The sequence below is a fragment of the Pseudophryne corroboree genome, chromosome 4 (assembly GCF_028390025.1).
Source record: "Pseudophryne corroboree isolate aPseCor3 chromosome 4, aPseCor3.hap2, whole genome shotgun sequence".
Taxonomy (NCBI): Eukaryota; Metazoa; Chordata; class Amphibia; order Anura; family Myobatrachidae; genus Pseudophryne; species Pseudophryne corroboree.
In genome coordinates, this window is record NC_086447.1 from 854,727,098 (window position 1) to 854,746,471 (window position 19,374).

The window sequence follows — 19,374 nt, forward strand, 5'->3', positions numbered from 1 at the left end:
CGGACGGACAGACAGACAGACAGATAGATTAGAGAGAGATATAGCTAGCTAGCTAGCTAGATGATAGATAGATAGATAGATAGATAGATAGATAAATAGATAGATGATTGATAGATAGATAGATAGATAGATAGATAGATAGATAGATAGATAGATACATAGATACTACACACACACTAGCTGTGAATAATCGATGCCTCCCCTATGGCTAGCAGCAGGATGCAGACTGACAACGTGCTAAAGAAAGCTGCAGATACCGTATGTGACTACTGACAGTGATGTGGAGAACACAGGTGACAGTATAGACTGGGAGCCAGCGCTGTCCGAAGTGCTGAAGCATTGCCCGGGCAGTAGCAGAGTCATGTGGCGGCTACAGAGCAGACTATTGTGAGCCGGCGCTATCCGTGGTGCGTCCGGTCAGTAGCACAGTAATGTGGCGCCTGCCGGGTACTGTCGAGTGTATAGAGGGAGCCGGTGCTGTCCGTGGTGCTGCAGCAGAGCCCAGCAAGGCCCCGCCTCGGTCTGCAGACGGACAGAGCTAGGCGTCATGTGTGCCCCTCCTCTCCCCGCTCCCCTCCCTCCCTCACTCCCGGAGACAGGAGCACAAGCCCGGAGCCGCTGGGAAGGGGAAGAGCGCTCTCTCCTTATTACACAAACCTGGGCAATTTTCCTGGGACCGACACCCGCTCCAACCTTGTGACAGGCATAGGGAGCATAGGGACCAGGGCGCAGGTAAGGTGCAGGGTGTGTTCTGCAGGCTGTGCTGGTGCTGTGTGAGGGATGCACAGGGATGGGTGCGTGGCATACTGAGCAGGTACAGGAGGGGATGAGATCATGAAGCATTGCTACCAAGTAATGTCTTATTTATTGCCTGAATATTGACCATAGTGTCCGTTATCTATCCTGTGTTGTCTTCCTAATGTCTATGCGACGGAATAATGAGAAAAAATGGGAGGGGTAGGTGGATTAAGGGAATATGGGATGTGTTGCACCCCTAGTGCTGTTCCTTGGCTGCAATATTTTATAGTTCCCTGATTATGGTGCTGGCAGGCTGAGTAGAATTCCTTATTTTATGTAACTGCAGATATACTATCACAGAACCATCATTGCAGCCAGATGTGATACAAGAAATAAGGAGGATAGAAGAGATTTAGGGGACCCTTCTCAGTTGTATTTTATTTGTTTTCATTTAAAATACATGAGCAAATTTGCCCTGGTCAGATGGCAAAATTCATCCAGTAGTTGGTTTTTTTCCCCAGCAAGCATAGAGAAGTCTGCACAATAAGGATTCCCCCTGAAGGATTGTAAATGCCAATTGACATGCCGTTTATATGAATGTACAGTATTGTTGAGAGGCGTTGTGACTCCTGATCTCAGCCTATTGGGGGTGCAGATAGGACATGATGTCTTAAAATGTGTTGTTATTTTTTCTACTACACAGAGTCGCCCTCATCCAGATATGATTGCCAAATGACAAGACGTATTCTAAGGAAAATTCATTGATGTTGTTATTATTCTAAGAATTAACTAAAGACAGAAAATGGATGGTATTATAGGAACACTTGATTAGTGTGTTCATGTACACTCAGTATATACATTTAAATACATGTATTTTGGGGTGTATGTGTACTAGCAGCTATAAATCTCTAGAGGCAAAATGTTTGTCTTGCTCTATTTACAGTGCATGCTGTTGAGGTTGTATTGCATGGATAATCAAGTGATCTGGGCTTTAATAATGGAGTTCTACAATATGATGTATAAGGTTGTCGCTATGTTGCTCTGCTGCAGGCAAAAATCACCTAGTGGATCTAGATCTCCTCTGTATTAGGAGGAGAAAGCCTGCTGGTGGTGCCACCACAATGCTTCATGCAGGAAACTATGCCCGTTGGCATCCTCTGAATGTGGAGGATTAGGGATCACCCAGTTCTGGTCACTTCTGGTGGAAGCTTAACCACAATTGTCGGCACAATGCGGTGCCATAAATTATACCTAGTTTCTGCTTGTAGAAAAAAAAGGTGTTAATTAGACATTGAGCTGTCGTGTCTAGGTTATAAATTAAGAGGAGAAATTACATGCAAGGACTTGCAATGGCAGAGTTATATGTACATCATCACCTTCTGCAGCACATTGCTAGTCTCTCCTGCTCTGTGTGATTGTAGTAGATTGGGTATTCGACTCACCAGTGAAAAAAAATCTGATTTACATGGAAACCGAAGTGGCAGATGTGCTATTGATGGCTGGTTCTTATTAACATGTGGATTTCTAAATCCTTGAGCTCACATGTGAGAGATATAACAGCTGTATTGACAATCATAAAGGGTTTATGCTGACTGAATAGTGTTGTGGTCTATTATTACTTAGTAAATGGCTTGTGAGGACTGAGGCTTAACCCTTTGGCTCTCTATAGCTTCTCCAGCAAGGAACATGTTAAAATGAGCATGGGGAGAGCTAAGAGCCCATAAGCCAAATGATGACTTTTATTTGCTGTAGTAGTAATCATGGCAGTACTGAGAGGGAGAAGAGGCGAAGCAGCCAAGGAAATAATACCTGATATGGTGATTACATCTTTTCAGTATTCATTCACATTCTGCCTCACCTTGCGAAAATTAAATGTTCAGGCCCGCCAGCGTCTCCGCTTGCAGGCACCTGCTGGGATACTGTTCTCCTTCTCCATGTTTCCAAACACATTGGAAGTGACTGATAGCTTTGTATAGATTTCTTCATAGTGTATGAGATGTAGATAAAATGGATACAGTCCTGGAGGAAAATCATTTGGTAATAGCTTCCATGTAGCAAGATGTTAATGCATTGTTAGGTTGCAATGAAACATTTGGCTCAAATGAATGTTTATGTTACTGTGCTATATAATTCTGCAAAAATAAAATCTCACTGCAACCTTGCTTTAGTTATTACATTTGTATTATATTTTATTATTTTTATTCTTAGTTACTATGCAATATTTTTTTCTATTCTTGGACTATTTACTTACTGATATTTAACTTGCTTGCAGATTGATGGGTTGTACTAGACCACATCTGAATGGGATCTCATTTGTTATTATTGTGGAAAGGAAAGAAGAAGAGTTCTTAACATTTACATATCAAATAGTTGCTTCTGCTTCATAGAGAGAAGGATCTCAGAATACCATGAGTGATGATTCATGTCCTCTTTTGTAGTGTCATGGAATCTTTTTCATGATCTACGCTTAGCATGGGATTTAAATGAGGCCAGAAGAGAAGTCATTTGCTCTGCTTTAGATAATAAAAAAATATATCTCTATATATATTGCCACATTCGGATCCAGCAGGAACTGGACTTCATAAAATTATTGCTAATTTAGAATTGGGAACCCACCATGCAGTTTACCATGGAACTCTAGAATTCCATTTTATTTTTTCATGCTAATTAGTTTTACATAAACATAAACAGTTGGTTCATTCGCTGTCATTGACCATAGGTGGCCCACTTAAATAAGGGACCATAATATTTTGGATAGTTACACACTAAAAAAGGCAATCTGGAAGATCTACGCAATTTAAAGGACCCCCAAGACATTAAGTCATTAAAGATGGCTAGTGTTCTTAAGCAAGGGGTCCTTATTATCTGGATGATCTTAATCCTTGGATGCATGGTGGACATGGGCCGTGGCCTGGAATTTCCTGGAACAGAAGGCCAGTGGACTCGCTTTCCAAAGTGGAATGCTTGTTGTGAAAGTGAAATGAGTTTTAATATGAAGACCAAAAGATCGAGTGGACTTGTTATATACTTTGATGATGAGGGTTTTTGTGATTTCTTGGAGCTCATACTCTATGAAGGCCGGTTGAAGTTGAGTTTTTCCATTTTTTGTGCTGAGCCAGCTTCTCTTCTGACAGACCTTGCTGTAAATGACAACAACTGGCACTCAGTAATCATAAAGAGAAATTTCAAGAATACTACATTAATCTTAGACAAGGAGAGCAAATGGGTAGAAGTGAAATCAAAACGGAGAGACATGACAGTCTTCAGTAGCCTTTTTATAGGTGGGATCCCTCCAGAACTACAATCGAATACTTTAAAATTAACGTTTCCAGCAGTGAAAGACCACAGTCCCTTTCAAGGCTGGATAAGCGATGTCCGGGTCAATTTCTCAGACTCATCTCCTGTAACAAGCAATGATGTTAAGATTGAGGACTCTACAAACCCATGTGCCAAGGACCAAGTTTGTCTGAATGGCGGAGTTTGCTCAGTTGTGAATGAAGAAGCCATGTGTGACTGTTCCCAGACTGGTTTTCAAGGGAAAGACTGCAGTGAAGGTAACACTATGTTCCCTCTGGTCCTCCTAATTGTTGTATCATATAATGTGTGTACATGAACAATCAATTTCAGGGCGCTTGCATGTTTGTAGATATTTTTTTTTTAGTTGATCTCCTTTCTTCCTAACCAGCCCTCTTTATTGTTGCTTGCCCTTATTTTAAATAATTTCATTTATAAAAGCTCCAAAGTGTCTTCCTTGATTACTGTGACCAGAGCAGCTGTACAAACTAAATATTTCAAACTAGAATACAGTATATTTTTTGCATTACAACATAATACAACCCAAAAAATTCCCAGATAGATGTCAACTTTAAGAGCTTCCATTTACATGGCAATAACCAGATGGCTATTATCATTTTAGAGTAGCTAATTTGCATATTGACAATGTTCCTATTCTTTTAAAAAGTCATATAATGATATCAAAGACTTTTTCAATCAGCATATTTAAACATTACTGTAGAATGAAAACTTTATCACCTCTACAAGTCTTAAAGAATTGCCTACAATTCTTTCAGAAAGACCAGTAGAATTTTTCACATGACATACTGTAGAACATTAACTTACTTATTGTTTGTAAAGTGTTATATCACAGTAGAATTGACTATCCCATAATTATCGAGACAGAACTGGGGCAAGCTTGGGGCAAAGCGATTGCTCCATATTTATTGGAGGAAAACATTCTGTTAAATATGGAGCAATCATTCTGCCCCAGAGTTGGCCCAGTTTCTCTGTGATAAATGTTATCCTAAATCATAAGAGCTAGAAGAGAACTGTTAACCAAGTCTAAAACACCCTGGTGATAACCACTAAATTGTTCTATAGTAAATTGGAAAGGTCAAAACAAAACAGAAAAAAATAATATTTGACAACACTAATGTTGAAGAAAGTATGGGGTGTGTCTAGGTTTTTTAAAATGCATACAGCATAATTCTAGAGTTGTTCTTATTAGCTATATGTATCCTAATCACTGTAGACAATAAATTTGTTGTTGTCTGCAATGAGCCTGACTCAGTGAGGTTCAAGGTGCACAATGCAAACACATTTTTGGCTTTAGGAACTCATTCTGGTTTCATGGTCATATACCTTAATGGACCATGAAACCTAAAACTGGAAGTTGCCTTATATAAAGTGCTACTATTAATACTGTACCTGTCAAAAATATAGTAAGAACAAAAAACATGTATTGTATGGAAGATGTTTGGCATTATATTTACACTTATAGATTTAGCACCTTATTTACTAAAGGGCAAAAAGTCAGTTTTCACTGAAGGTAGGGTCTTGCCTTCTCTATAAAAGAGTCACTGCCAGCATTAAGATTTACTGGGTTTTGCCAGCAAAAGCCACCCTAAGGGGTATATGCAATTGCGGTCGAATTCCCGAAATTGTCGAATTTCGGGTCATTTTCGACCCAAAAAAAAATCGCCTATGCAATTCAGTGCTTTCCGACCAAAAAACGGACTTTCAAAATTCGACTTTTTGAAATTCGAATTTTTGCAAATTCGACTTTTTTGCAATGATACAAGTGCTGCAATTCGACCAAAGCATATTCAATTCAAGTTTGGAAATTCGACAGCAGTGCTTTTAGACAGCAAATTCGTAATTTTCAATCCGCCACACTTTGGAGGGTGAAAACAAATAAAAAAAATTTAAACATGTTTTTTTTTGTGTTTTTTTTTTTGGGAATAGCAGATCTATTTATATTAGAAGGGATTAGGTACTTTTTTTTTTTTTTTTGGAGGCACAAATATTATTTATATATTTTTTAAAATATTTTTTTTTATTTTTTATTTTTTTTTATGCTGGAACGGTAAAATCATTAAAAAAAATGGCGTGGGGTCCCCTTCCAAAGCATAACCAGCCTCGGGCTCTTCGAGCTGGTCCTGGTTCTAAAAATGCGGGGAAAAAATTGACAGGGGATCCCCCGTATTTTTAAAACCAGCACCGGGCTCTGCGCCTGGTGCTGGTGCCAAAAATACGGGGGACAAAAAGAGTAGGGGTCCCCCGTATTTTTAACACCAGCATCGGGCTCCACTAGCTGGACAGATAATGCCACAGCCGGGGGTCACTTTTATGCCGTGCCCTGCGGCCGTGGCATCAAATATCCAACTAGTCACCCCTGGCCGGGGTACCCTGGGGGAGTGGGGACCCCTTCAATCAAGGGGTCCCCCCCCCCCAGCCACCCAAGGGCCAGGGGTGAAGCCCGAGGCTGTCCCCCCCCCATCCAATGGGCTGCGGATGGGGGGGCTGATAGCCTTTTGTGATAATAAAAAGATATTGTTTTTTCCAGTAGTACTACAAGTCCCAGCAAGCCTCCCCCGCAAGCTGGTACTTGGAGAACCACAAGTACCAGCATGCGGGAGAAAAACGGGCCCGCTGGTACCTGTAGTACTACGGGGGGAAAAATACCCAAATAAAAACAGGACACACACACCGTCGACAGTAAAACTTTATTTCATACGTCGACACACACATACTTACCTATGTTCACACGCCGACATCGGTCCTCTTCTCCATGTAGAATCCACGGATACCTGAAAAGAAAAGTTCAATATACTCACCTCAGCCATGGTCCAGAGATAAATCCACGTACTTGGCAAAAAAAGAAAACGCAAATACCCGACCACCGGACTGAAAGGGGTCCCATGCTGACACATGGGACACCTTTCCACGAATGAGACCTGTCAGTGACAGCTGTCACAGAAAGGTCTCTAAGCCAATCAGGAAGCGCAACTTCGTTGCGCTCACCTGATTGGCTGTGCGCTGTCTGAACTCAGACTGGGCATCGCACAGCCCCGTCCATTATATTCAATGGTGGGAACTTAGCGGCTAGCGGTGACCGGCGGGTGACCCCACCGCTACCCGCAAAGTTCCCACCATTGAAAGTAATGGAGCGGCTTTGCGATGCGCTGTCACAGTACAGACAGCGCACAGCCAATCAGGTGAGCGCCACGGAAGTAGCGCTTCCTGATTGGCTGAAGTGACTTCAGTGACAGGAGTCACGTGATGTCCCGGCATTCGGGAGAAAGGGGTCTGATGTGAAAGCATTGGACCCCTTTCAGTCCGGTATGGAGCGGGTATTTGCGTTTTTTTTTTTTTAACAAGTACGTGGATTTATCTCTCTGGACGTGGATTTATCTCTGGACGCTGGAAGGTGAGTATAATTTTTTCACAGGTACCCTCGGATCGTCGGAGACCGTGGCAGTCGGCGTGTCAACATAGGTAAGTATGTGTGTGTCGGTAGTGTGTAATAAAGTTTTACTATCAAGGTGTCTGTGTCCTGTTTTTATTTGGGTATTTTTTTCCCAGTAGTACTACAGGTACCAGCGGGCCCGTTTTTCTCCCGCATGCTGGTACTTGTGGTTCTCCAAGTACCAGCTTGCGGGGGAGGCTTGCTGGGACTTGTAGTACTACTGGAAAAAACAATATCTTTTTATTATCACAAAAGGCTATCAGCCCCCCCATCCGCAGCCCATTGGAAGGGGGGGGGACAGCCTCGGGCTTCACCCCTGGCCCTTGGGTGGCTGGGGGGGGGACCCCTTGATTGAAGGGGTCCCCACTCCCCCAGGGTACCCCGGCCAGGGGTGACTAGTTGGATATTTGATGCCACGGCCGCAGGGCACGGCATAAAAGTGACCCCCGGCTGTGGCATTATCTGTCCAGCTAGTGGAGCCCGATGCTGGTGTTAAAAATACGGGGGACCCCTACTCTTTTTGTCCCCCCGTATTTTTGGCACCAGCACCAGGCGCAGAGCCCGGTGCTGGTTTTAAAAATACGGGGGATCCCTGGACAATTTTTACCCGGATTTTTAGAACCAGGACCAGCTCGATGAGCCCGGGGCTGGTTATGCTTTGGAGGGGGGACCCCACGCCATTTTTTTTTCCGGGTTTTTCCCGTTTTTTCCCGTTTTTTAAAATCGCGGCAAAATCCGCCAAATCGGCCGATTTTCGCCCGCGATTCTGGCGAATCCGTTTTTCATTGAATATGGTGAATTCCGGCAGGCACCTGCCGGAATTCACCTGGCGAATTGAGTCGGAAAAAAAAAACGGCGAAAAATTGCCGCGATTCGCCGTGAATTGCATATACCCCTAATTCTTTTACATTTTAGATATTTATTGGTATTCTTCCCAGACTACGCATGTGCACATCTTTTTTGAGACGTGCACACATTGAAGCCGTAAGTTAACTCTTAAGCCTCTTGGCCAGTACTGCTGAAGCAGCTAAGTATCTCTCAGTTGCCTCTGTGAGACATTCTTGATAATTCATGGTGATAGGTGGTGTTAGAAAACCATAGCCCATTACCATATATTAATAAACAAGAACCTTAGAGACATTACCAGGCCCAGGATTGTCTGTCATACACAAGGTCCTGGTAATCATATTGGAGAGTGGTCATGCCTCCACCAGGCCTGGAAGTTTAAATGGCTTCCCTGAATGTTAGTAGTAGTTCTTCCATATACAGTAAGTCATTTTGAAATTGAAGTTATAGTTGACCAGTATGTGATATGAAACATTTGTTTAAGCTACTCGTTTTCAGGCCACACACAGTATAGCTAATATATATATATATATATATATATATATTTATATACAGTATATACTGTGTGTATATATGAACATGCAGTGTATGTATAAAATATATCTGTATGTAGATAGGTAGATAGATAGATAGATAGATAGATAGATAGATAGATAGATAGATAGATAGATAGATAGATAGACAGATAGATAGATAGATAGCGCTGGTTAAGCCATGTATGAAGGAGAACGTAATCAAACATCAAACTGTGACGTGTTTGAACCACTAAACACCAGTGAACTTATTAGTTCAGTAAAGATACTAAAACCTTATAGATTATAGTTTATTATGAGTGAGACATGGAGAGAGTATTCTTTGGGGTGAAAAAATTGATTTATAGATTTATAGTTATTTACATTAGAGATGAGAGGGTTCAGTTTTACTCTGATTTACCCGAATCTCCTTATTGGCTATCGGACGTCACGTGTTTTGGTTAGCCAATAAGAAAAATCCAGAAAATAAGAAATGGCGATAATTCTGGTGTAAAGGACCGAGTAAATCCAAACCCGCTCATCTCTAATTTATAGAGATTTTTTATGCTCACTACTCACAGTAGGCATTTCCAGCAGGCTCATCAGAAATATAGATTTCACATTCTGTGCCTGCAATGTTACTGCTTTCACACTTTATAAATAAAATAATATATAAAAATAATATATATACACATATATATGGACCTATTTCATTAATTAATTACTTGTGTTTATTACGTTTTGTACTTGATAATTTCATTCCTGATAGCTGCTTATCCGTGTAATAAGCAATTCAGTAGCAGGATGTATTAGAATATACTCGCAGGGACATGGGTTCTGGTAGAAGCCTGTCCCTCTGATGTGTAAAAGTGAAGAGCTCGCTAATGCAATCACTTTACCTGCTGGGTCTGGGCCCGTCTGTACTACTGCACATGCACGTTCATCAGACTGAGCATTTGCAAGGAGCCATTGCTAAGGAAAGGATCATACGGATCCCTCTCCGTGTAAATTATGTGATCTGTTGCCCATAGGCTAAAATGGGCAACACCATCTAAAGATGGCATTAGCTACCAGGGCCAAGCTTGGTAAATCTCACAATAAAGCAGTCCTGATAGATAGATAGATAGATAGATAGATAGATAGATAGATAGATAGATAGATAGATATCTGCTGTGGTACCCGTACATACATCCTAGGGATGCCTAAATTCTGTGGTTAAAACCAAAAATAAGTTTTCAGGGGATTTATCACAAATTTATGACCCATAATAACTAAACACTTTAGAACTGTGAAAATAAAAAGGTCATACTATTAGTGCATTGCATTGTTCTGCTATATTGTACCGTAATGCTGAGCCATCTTTTATGGGAGATTCACTGATAATAAACATCCCAGAGGAGTGGATGTAGAGGAAGAAATAATATAGTAGTTGTAACAGTAGTAGTAATAGTTATTCTCAGATACATAACAGGTCATAGAAGAATCTGTCAGCTAAGCTCCCTATGCATGTAACTTCATCATGTTGCACACATAAGGGTGTGGCCAGCACCACTGGTAAATGCAACGCTGGCTGGGGCATCCTGTGGATGCTCCAATTGGCTGCACAGACTGCAGGGTGCCTGTGTGGAGGTTCCACATGATCCTTCAGAGGTGCTACAGCAGTGGTGCTGGTTGCATGGTTCTGTTCCATATACCATGATAGCCAAAAATATCCTTTGTGTGGCTGTACCAGTCGCAAAACCCTAGTTACAGCCCTGGTTGTTCTTTTAGCAGTAGCAGTAGAGGTTATACCATCTGCTGAGATTCAGGTAAAGAGAATTTCAAAGAGCAAGCCAGTAGTAGACAAGTAGCAGTACCACTGGGATGCTATCATTCTTTATCTGCTTACATACACACATGTTGCTCCAATCCACATCACTGACACAAACCAGAGCTCTATATCTCAGTTTTAGAGCCTTCACCAGACAGGCTCACTCACTTCTGTTCAAATAAAGTAGTTTACTGTATTTGGATAGGTGATTGTGCACAATCTTCCATCCTCTAGACCAGGGGCGGGGAACCTTTTTTCAGCCAAGGGCCATTTGGATATTTATAAAATCATTCTGGGGCCATACAAAAATTATCAACTTAATAATTAGCCTGCCCCCAGTAGATATGCCCCCCCGTAGTTATTCCCCAAGTCAGTAGTTATGCCCCCAGTCAGTAGTTATGCCCTCAGTAGATATACCCTCAGTCAGTTTTATGCCCCAGTAGATATGTTCCCAGTTTATATGCCCCCAGTCACTTGTTATGCCCCATTAGATATGCCCCCAGTCAGTTGCTATGCCCTATTAAATATGCCCCATTAGATATGCCCCCTAGTAATGCCGCTTACACACACACATTAAAAGAAAGAAAAACACAATACTCACCAGCCCAGCTCCTGCTTCCAGACCATTGCCCTCCACCTGGCCGCCTGCTCCTCAGAACTATGGGAGAGACGTCATGACATCTCTCCCATAGCACCACACAGCCGCACAAGCACTCTGCCAGAGCCGGAAGCCGGAGCTCAGGAGTGAGCTCCTGCCTCTGGCTGCTGCTGAGGGGAAGAAGCCGGGCGCCTGCTAGTAACAAAATCTCAGTGGGCGCCCGGCATCTCCCTTGATTAGGTGAGCATGGCCGGGCCGGATCAAGTGGCTCTGCGGGCCTGAGGTTCCCCGCCCCTGCTCTAGACTAATACACTAGAGGTGATTACTCTAAAAACCCAGCATGTGTAGTTTTCTTTGTAACATAATGAGCATCCAAGATGAAGACGTCCTGGAGAACTCTCGGACATTTCCAAAGCACTTACTGCAATGATGGTTTCTGATTGGATGAGTACAGTGGCCATAAAGTCAGGAATGTGTTGTCCTTTTAAAACAGAATCTGTTCCCTCCTCTTCTTCAACCAGTTTTACAGCAGTTCTCATTATGGGTGAGCTGCTTTGTCCAAAGGACTTGGCTCCAAACTGTAGTACTGCTACACACCCTCTCTTTAATGTGCATAGTGATGGTCAGTATGATAAAACCTCATCTCTAATGGAACATTATAAAATCCTACAATGCAAGGGATAGGATTAGAATCCCAAATGTCATCATCCTTAATTTACAATTATCTAAGTGCTTTTTTTTTCTATTTAGCACTAGTAATGAATATGGTTTGAACAACCATTTTTTTTAGATGGTGAATTGTACTTAAAATCCTTAATAACACAATTATAGTTACAGCATTTATACATTATCACAATGGAAAAATCATTATTATTTGTATTGATGCAGAAAAGATACTTATCAGTTTCCTGTGAGCTCCTATTAAAATGGTTAAGTTCCCAAAAGACTTGCGCCTACAGTCAAGAGACCATGCAGTACTGTACTGTATGTGTTTTTTGTTGCTATGTATGTTATATAATTATGTTTCTGTTTTGTATTGTTTATGGAGGGAGAGTTTATTTAAAAGCCTTTTAGTCCACTGTGAGGCAGCTTAGTTTTCCAGTTCTAGATATGATATGGAATGCCAAATTCTTTAACAGATACTGTTAGGGTCTATAACACAAGCGAGAAAGTGATTTGTAGAAAATTGGCACTTATTTGAAATGCAATTTATTTTTTTCCTGCATTTTGGAGCACAGACAAGCATGTCATCCAGATAAAAATGTGTAGTTAGATCATTGTAATTTTACATTTGTAGTAAGGTTTACAATCATTTTCACTACTTGTATAACAGATGCCAACCTTCCTTACTTCTGCTTGATCTGCTCCAATATTTAACTGCATTTTAATCTTACACAGCATTTATAGTCATGCAAATTAATTTAGCATTGGTTACTGCATTTGGGCAATAAGTAGAATTAGTGAAAGCAAAGCATTTTGTTACAGTGGTCGAACAGTAGGTTTTAGGGCTCATTCAAACAAGCATTTAGACGCTGATGCAGAGTTGCAACCAAGTATTGGTTAGTGCACAGGTTCTCAAACTCGGTCCTCAGGACCCCACACAGTGCATGTTTTGCAGGTAACTCAGCAGGTGCACAGGTGTATTAATTACTCACTGACACATTGTAAAAGGTCCACAGGTGGAGCTAATTATTTCACTTGTGATTCTGTGAGGAGACCTGCAAAACATGCACTGTGTGGGGTCCTGAGGACCGAGTTTGAGAACCTATGGGTTAGTGGATGGTGCTTGAGATTTTTTAACACAGCCTGTAATGTAGCAGCATCTATGGGGGAGTCATACACTTCTCAGTTGCATCTCCACTTGTAGATAAATGGCCATAACTGGCAAAATCAGACTAACACTGCTTGATGAACCATTAGGCTGAAGCCTAGGGTGCCAGGACTTGTGGGGCTCCTCGCATATGGCAGCCTGAATTAAAAAGTAGATCTATAGTAACTAAATACATGGTGGCGAGAGCCACAGAGCTTCATTATAGAAGCTTATTAGTTATCCAGACATCCGGAAGCTTATTAGTTATCCAGACATCCGGAAGCAGTGTTGAGGAGTTCTTAAAATGACTTAGAGGTGGCAGAAACAATGTAACCATGTAACTTACTGCTGTAACCTTTACTTCATGTACATTGTAATATCACGCTACCTGGGCAGCCTGAAGAGCTGCATACGATTATCTTTAGAGTCTTCCTCACATTCCCAAAAGTCAAAGTCTCTGTGATACTTTACAAATTAGATCAATAGAGATGTCAAGATCAAACATGTCATTTGTGTGATCTTTATTACCTGCACATGTGCAGCATGAAGCCCAAGTATGCCCTTAAACATTGTCCCAGTATACAGGGGCTGGCAGCGAATGCCAATACCCCAGTGAGCCAGTCTTGAGCCTTGCTGGTAATGGGCCACTTACATATAGACTTGATTTGATTGACTGGTTTCAGTGTGTAGTAATAATGATGATGGCTACTTGAACAAGATTATAGATAGGAACAATGTGGCTACATTTGGACAACTTGAAATACGTGTGAATATCTGTATTTGATTCCGCGCATGCAATGCAATTGGAACTGAGTCTGACTTATGTGCAACTTTGCATAAGCCTTTTTTTTCAGCATGCACTCAGAATGTGATGTAAGAACACAGCTCTGATTTCAGCGCCGGTACCAAGATCATTGTTCCTGGGACCTGCATACCTATGTCCTTTAGATGAACAGCTGTAGAGAAAAAATGCATAAAGTACCTTCCCAAAATTGTACCGGAAGCAATTGGGACAAATTGGGTGCTTTGTAGTGGTGTGTGTGCAAACAACATTGTTATCATGTCATGTTGGGGCTTGCTACATCTTCCCAGGGGTGTGCCTATTGCTTACTATCTGCCAGGATATTCCCTTCTACCCTCTCCTTTCTTAAGCTAGCTCACCATGATGAGAAAAATCATACCTTCTCATACCTCCCAACATGACCCTCTCCAGGAGGGACAGAATGCTCGGCTTCTGGACTTCCCTCTTAATTTATGATTGCCATCATCTGTGCTGAAACACCTTTCTTATCCACTAACCTGTTCAAAACAGGTGCCGGCAATCATACATGAAGAGAAAAATCCAGAAGCAGACCATTGTGTCCCGCCTGGAGAGGATCATGTTGGGAGGTATGTCTTCTAACTTGGAGCGAGTCGAACAGTATGTGCCAACTGGTAGGACAATCCATCAAATCAAACCTGTCTTGCTTCAGTTAGAACAGTTGATAGTTATGGAAAGCGGATCAGTCCCAAAATCTGGAGGATCAAGTATGTTATAAATATCTGAATGAGCCCTAACAGGATTAAACTACAGTATCTCCTATACTTGAAGCAAATTTATCTCCAGGGGCCTGTAAGTCTATGCGTTTTTAATAGTAGACTTTTACAATGTTGTGATAGCTTTCATGTAAACTTGTATGGCTTTCATAAGAAAAACACTACTGTCTTGTAACCATAGGCTTGCACAGCTATTTTTTTAACGAAAGTATGTCATACTTGCCTACCTGACCCTCTCCATGAGGGGGAAAATGCTCTGTTCCTGGACTTTCCTGGTAATGTATGATTGCCATCACCTGTGGTGAAACACCTTTCTTTTCAATTACCTAGCTCACCACAGGTGATGGCAATCATACATTACCAGGAAAGTCCAGGAACAGAGCATTTTCTCCCTCATGGAGAGGGTCAGGTAGGCAAGTATGAAGTATGTGTGATTAATGTGACCTATTTTTAATGAAAAAATATATATAATTAAAATGTGTTCTCGTAAAGCAACTGCTACAGTTACACCATCAATACATTTTAGTTTTGTTCTAATTATGTTCAAAACTATAAAGTATCTTTTCAAAATCATTTTCTAGCCTTATTCCTGCTAAAAAAGAATCTATTTCAGTGAAATATTTAGATGGAAATGGGAATAGGTGATTGCTATTAACACCAATAACACTGCACTTGTGTTTTGAGGAAAAGAATGAAAAATACATATGTGAAGAGTCATTAGAATTAGCTTGTGGTCTCACCTCTGTGTTCTGTAGACTGATCTCTAATGACATTTGTTTTTGGGAGCAAAAGAGGAAACATATGGCCTAAACAATGTGAATTGCATATTTAATGAAACATACTAGTAGCTGCTTTTTTGTGCTATTTAATTTAAAAAGGTACTACAGCCTAAAACCATTTTTCATTGGTTTACCTAATTATAGTTTTAGGTCTACTTAATTTTTCAGGTTTAGTGTTTGTTATATTTATATTTTTAATGAAAATATTTATATCAAGGGGTAAAAGTGGCATACAGTACAGTATCTATGTTGTTCCTGTGTTTGGTTTATAAAGTGTGAGGTTTATTACAGAAATAACTGAAAATCTAACCAGATAACTTAATATGCCAGTTCTGCAATTGCTATCCTGATTTTATTTTTATACATAGAACACATACAGTAGGGCTTTATTCAAAAGAGAATGCTGCTACGTCTGCTCTCGTGTCTATTGACGTGGATGTGATAATATGCAAATGTTAATTTCAGCCCTTCCCCTGGTGTATTAGCATGCAACAGAATGTTAAACATGGAGGGTATATGCAGTAAACTATTGAGCATAGTTAATATATTTTAAACACGCCCACTTTCAGCATTGTTGCACACTGCAACATCATTGAGGATTCTTCCATTACCAGCCTATGGCCAACAAACCCCCCCCCCGAGGTATTTCGCATAGTACCTGAACCTACTGTGTAAACCACATGGACCCATACTTTCCTACAGTCCGAGAAACTCCAGTATTTCAGAGAGTTCTCCTGAACTATGGGAAAAGTATACCAACCTCCTGGATCCTCAGTAAAGTGAACAGTCTAGGCTGCTGAATCATGATATAGCGTCCCACCCATGCCACCCTATGACACAAATTGCTGCCCATGGTACTGTGATTTTGCAGTGCCATACCCACCATATGTCTGGGGCCCCTTCCTGTCCATCTTAGGCTAGGAATCCAGGACAAAGAATGAACTTGGGAACCCTGTAGTGGTTACTATGAAACCCTGGTAGTCCCAGTATAAAGAACTTGCAGTTGGTAGGAGCAAACACAGAATTGGTGCTCAAAAATTTGACAGAAGAGTGCAGAAATCAGATTGCATTGGTAGAAATAAGATAAATGGGTGAAGTGAGTATGCTTTGGGTGGGTTTCTTCCTGTGCAATGGTGCCTTTCCACTCTTGAATTTTGGGCCTAATTCAGACCTTATCAAAGCAGCAAATTTGTTAGCAGATGGGCAAAACCATGTGCACTGCAGGGGGGGGGAGATATAACATGCAGAGAGAGTTAAATTTGGGTGGGGTGTGTTCAAACTGAAATATAAATTGCAGTGTAAAAATAAAGCAGCCAGTATTTACCCTGCACAGAAACAATATAACCCACCCAAATCTAACTCTCTTTGCAAATGTTATATCTGCCCCACCTGCAGTGCAACATGGTTTTGCCCATCTGCTAACAAAGTTGCTGCTACGATCAGGTCTGAATTAGGCCCTTTGTTCCTGCTCACAGCTGACAGTATTTCAGTCTCCACTCATTTTTAATGGAACTTGTTTTGCTCCTCCATATTGCACTTAACTTCACACACATATCATTTTCAAATGGCAATTCTGATTATGCCTTGCTCTCAATGTTAGCTATACAGTGTATTTGACCAATCCAAGTAGTATTGCAGGAGGACACCAAACTATAGTACTTGTCTCACCACAGTACAGTACTTGTCTCAACACATTGTTATATACAGTATATCATAGATCACTGCATTATATTTACAGCATGATTTTCCATGTTTAGCCTCATTGATAGTCTTATGCATAGACAGCAAAATTTGGGTTAATTAGGTGCACGTTCACCAAAAATCTCGCACCTGCTGGGTTTTTTCCCCAGGTGCAAGATTATTGGTATTCGATTTGGCAAGAGATTCTTTGGTTTATTGGGCGCTTATTGTTTGTGTTTTTAGACTGCCTCAAAAACAAGTCCAGTGTTTTCTAAAATCTTTATTTTTAGAAAAAATTGCAAGGACTTGCTTCAGAACCCCTAATACACCCCCCACCCCCACCCCCACCACTAAGGAGTAATTAAGGAATTGGATGTTTCCAAATATCTTAATTAGTCCATAATTATGTACATGCTAATGCGCTGTCCTACTCTTCTGCTTCCCAGACGTGCTGGTCTTCTTCTGCAGCTGTGTGTGAGATCCTGTGAGTGTGTGTGTGAGACTCCTGTCAGTGTGTGTGTTTGTGTGTGTGACCCCCTGACAGGTGTGTATGACCCCCTGACAGGTGTGTGTGACCCCCAGTGTGTGTGTGACCCCCAGTGTGTGTGTGACCCCCTGACAGGTGTGTATGATCCCCTGACAGGTGTGTGTGACCCCCTGTGTGTGTGTGACCCCCATGTGTGTTGATATCAGCATCAGAAATGACATCTCCCATAAGCCCTCTCCTTCTCCCAGCATCCTCTGCAACTGGATCGGCAAGTTAGCCTGGCACGACAGAAGGGGACTGCAGGAAGGGTAAGAGACCATAGGAGTGGCCGGAAACACATGGGTAAGTGGCCTGGGTTCCGTGCTGGGCACCAATCAGAAGGCAACTGACAGGGAGGGTGAGAGACCATAAAAGTGGCTGGAACACATGGGTTAGTGCCCTGGGTTCCGGGCTTGGCACCAATCAGAAGGCAACTGACAGGGAGGGTGAGAGACCATAGGAGTGACCGGAACACATGGGTAAGTGCCCTGGGTTTCCGTGCTTTTTCTGTCTTCCCCATGGTATTTTGCCCGCAAAATAATTTGAGTTCATTGTTATTACAAATTGAATTTCCAATTTTATTGCATATTTAATTTAGACAAACAATAATCTTTTGAGAGAACTTACACATTACAGACGTTACGAAAACATGGTGTGCCACTGTCTCTATCACTGTGGCGCGAAACAGCGGGGTATATAGTGCGATTTTAGCAAAGCAAGGTACAGACACATCTGTAGTTCAAAGTCTTTTGTTATCTTCTTGTGAACTCAGGAAAGTCACTTTGTGTTCCTTGGCCCCAGGCATCAAAATGAAAAGGTTGTAGTAATGATTGGTACAGGACTTTAGGATTTTGTTTATAGTGTGTGCTGTATATGAAATATTAAAAAAGGGTAACTTGATATTGTATTTTTCCCCCCCAGTGTATTTTCATTTAGCTAACACACAGACAGTTTTATCATGCTTTATGTGTAGGATAAATCTCTTAAATCTTGGGAGATGATTATTGTGGTCTAGTAATGTCATACATTCAGCCTTGAAGTAATATTCTGGACATGTCTGCTTCTCGTCTTAAATCCAATTTTTCTCAACTGACAGCATAGTGGCTTATCTTGTCTCCAAAAAAAATGGATTGTCTCTTCATTTTCAACATCGGATGCAGGGCTTGTTCATAAATCAGTCATCAGGGATTTCAGCTGAAATGGTGTTCTGAATCCCACTCCCCCATAGGAGACTAAGTGCATCACCTCAACCAGACGTGGAGCAACAGCCAAGCCATTAATCTGGCTTTGTTTTCTAGCTCAACTAAAAAGCTCTGTACTTACAACCTAATGGATATGGGTTATACAGTAATATCACAGGAAAACCATTTATAAGCAAAATACCATGCCGAAAAGTGAAATTGTGTTAATTCCTGCTCTATCCAAACAGTAGGCACAGTAGAAAAATGACATAAGCACATGGATTAACACATGATGTGAACTGTTCCTTTTCCCCATTTTAAATAACGCAATCACTCATGTTTATTTCTTATAAACTCCAATGGCCTTGGACAATCATCAGACTTGCGATATGTCATTTGTACAGCTGATGAATGACATAAAGCATCGCTAAGTGCATCTTATGTACAGACGATATGTCTGTAAATGATGTCATATAAAGATGGCCCTGCAGCACAGCCAATGCCGATATATCATGCAGATTTAGCAGTACATCTGCCCATGTGTGTGGCCAATCGCGCGATAGGCCTTCCACAGAATCCACTGAATATGACATCACAAGTGGGTGGACATATT

At 41.3% G+C, this 19,374-nt stretch overlaps 1 protein-coding gene across 17 annotated transcripts in view; it reads left to right on the forward strand.

Moving 5' to 3' along the window:
- Positions 1-453: 453 nt before the first annotated feature.
- NRXN1 (neurexin 1) overlaps positions 454-19,374 on the forward strand; it is a 1,686,961-nt gene continuing 1,668,040 nt past the window's right edge. For 6 of the 17 annotated variants that reach the window (XM_063918658.1, XM_063918659.1, XM_063918662.1 and 3 more), the window contains exons 1-2: positions 456-732; positions 3,011-4,292. In XM_063918658.1, coding sequence (XP_063774728.1) covers positions 3,569-4,292 — 724 coding nt within the window. In that variant the 5' untranslated portion in view covers positions 456-732; positions 3,011-3,568. Of the gene's footprint in view, positions 733-3,010; positions 4,293-19,374 lie in introns of all 17 variants that reach the window. The other 11 variants (XM_063918678.1, XM_063918667.1, XM_063918674.1 and 8 more) reach the window with 3 other exon arrangements.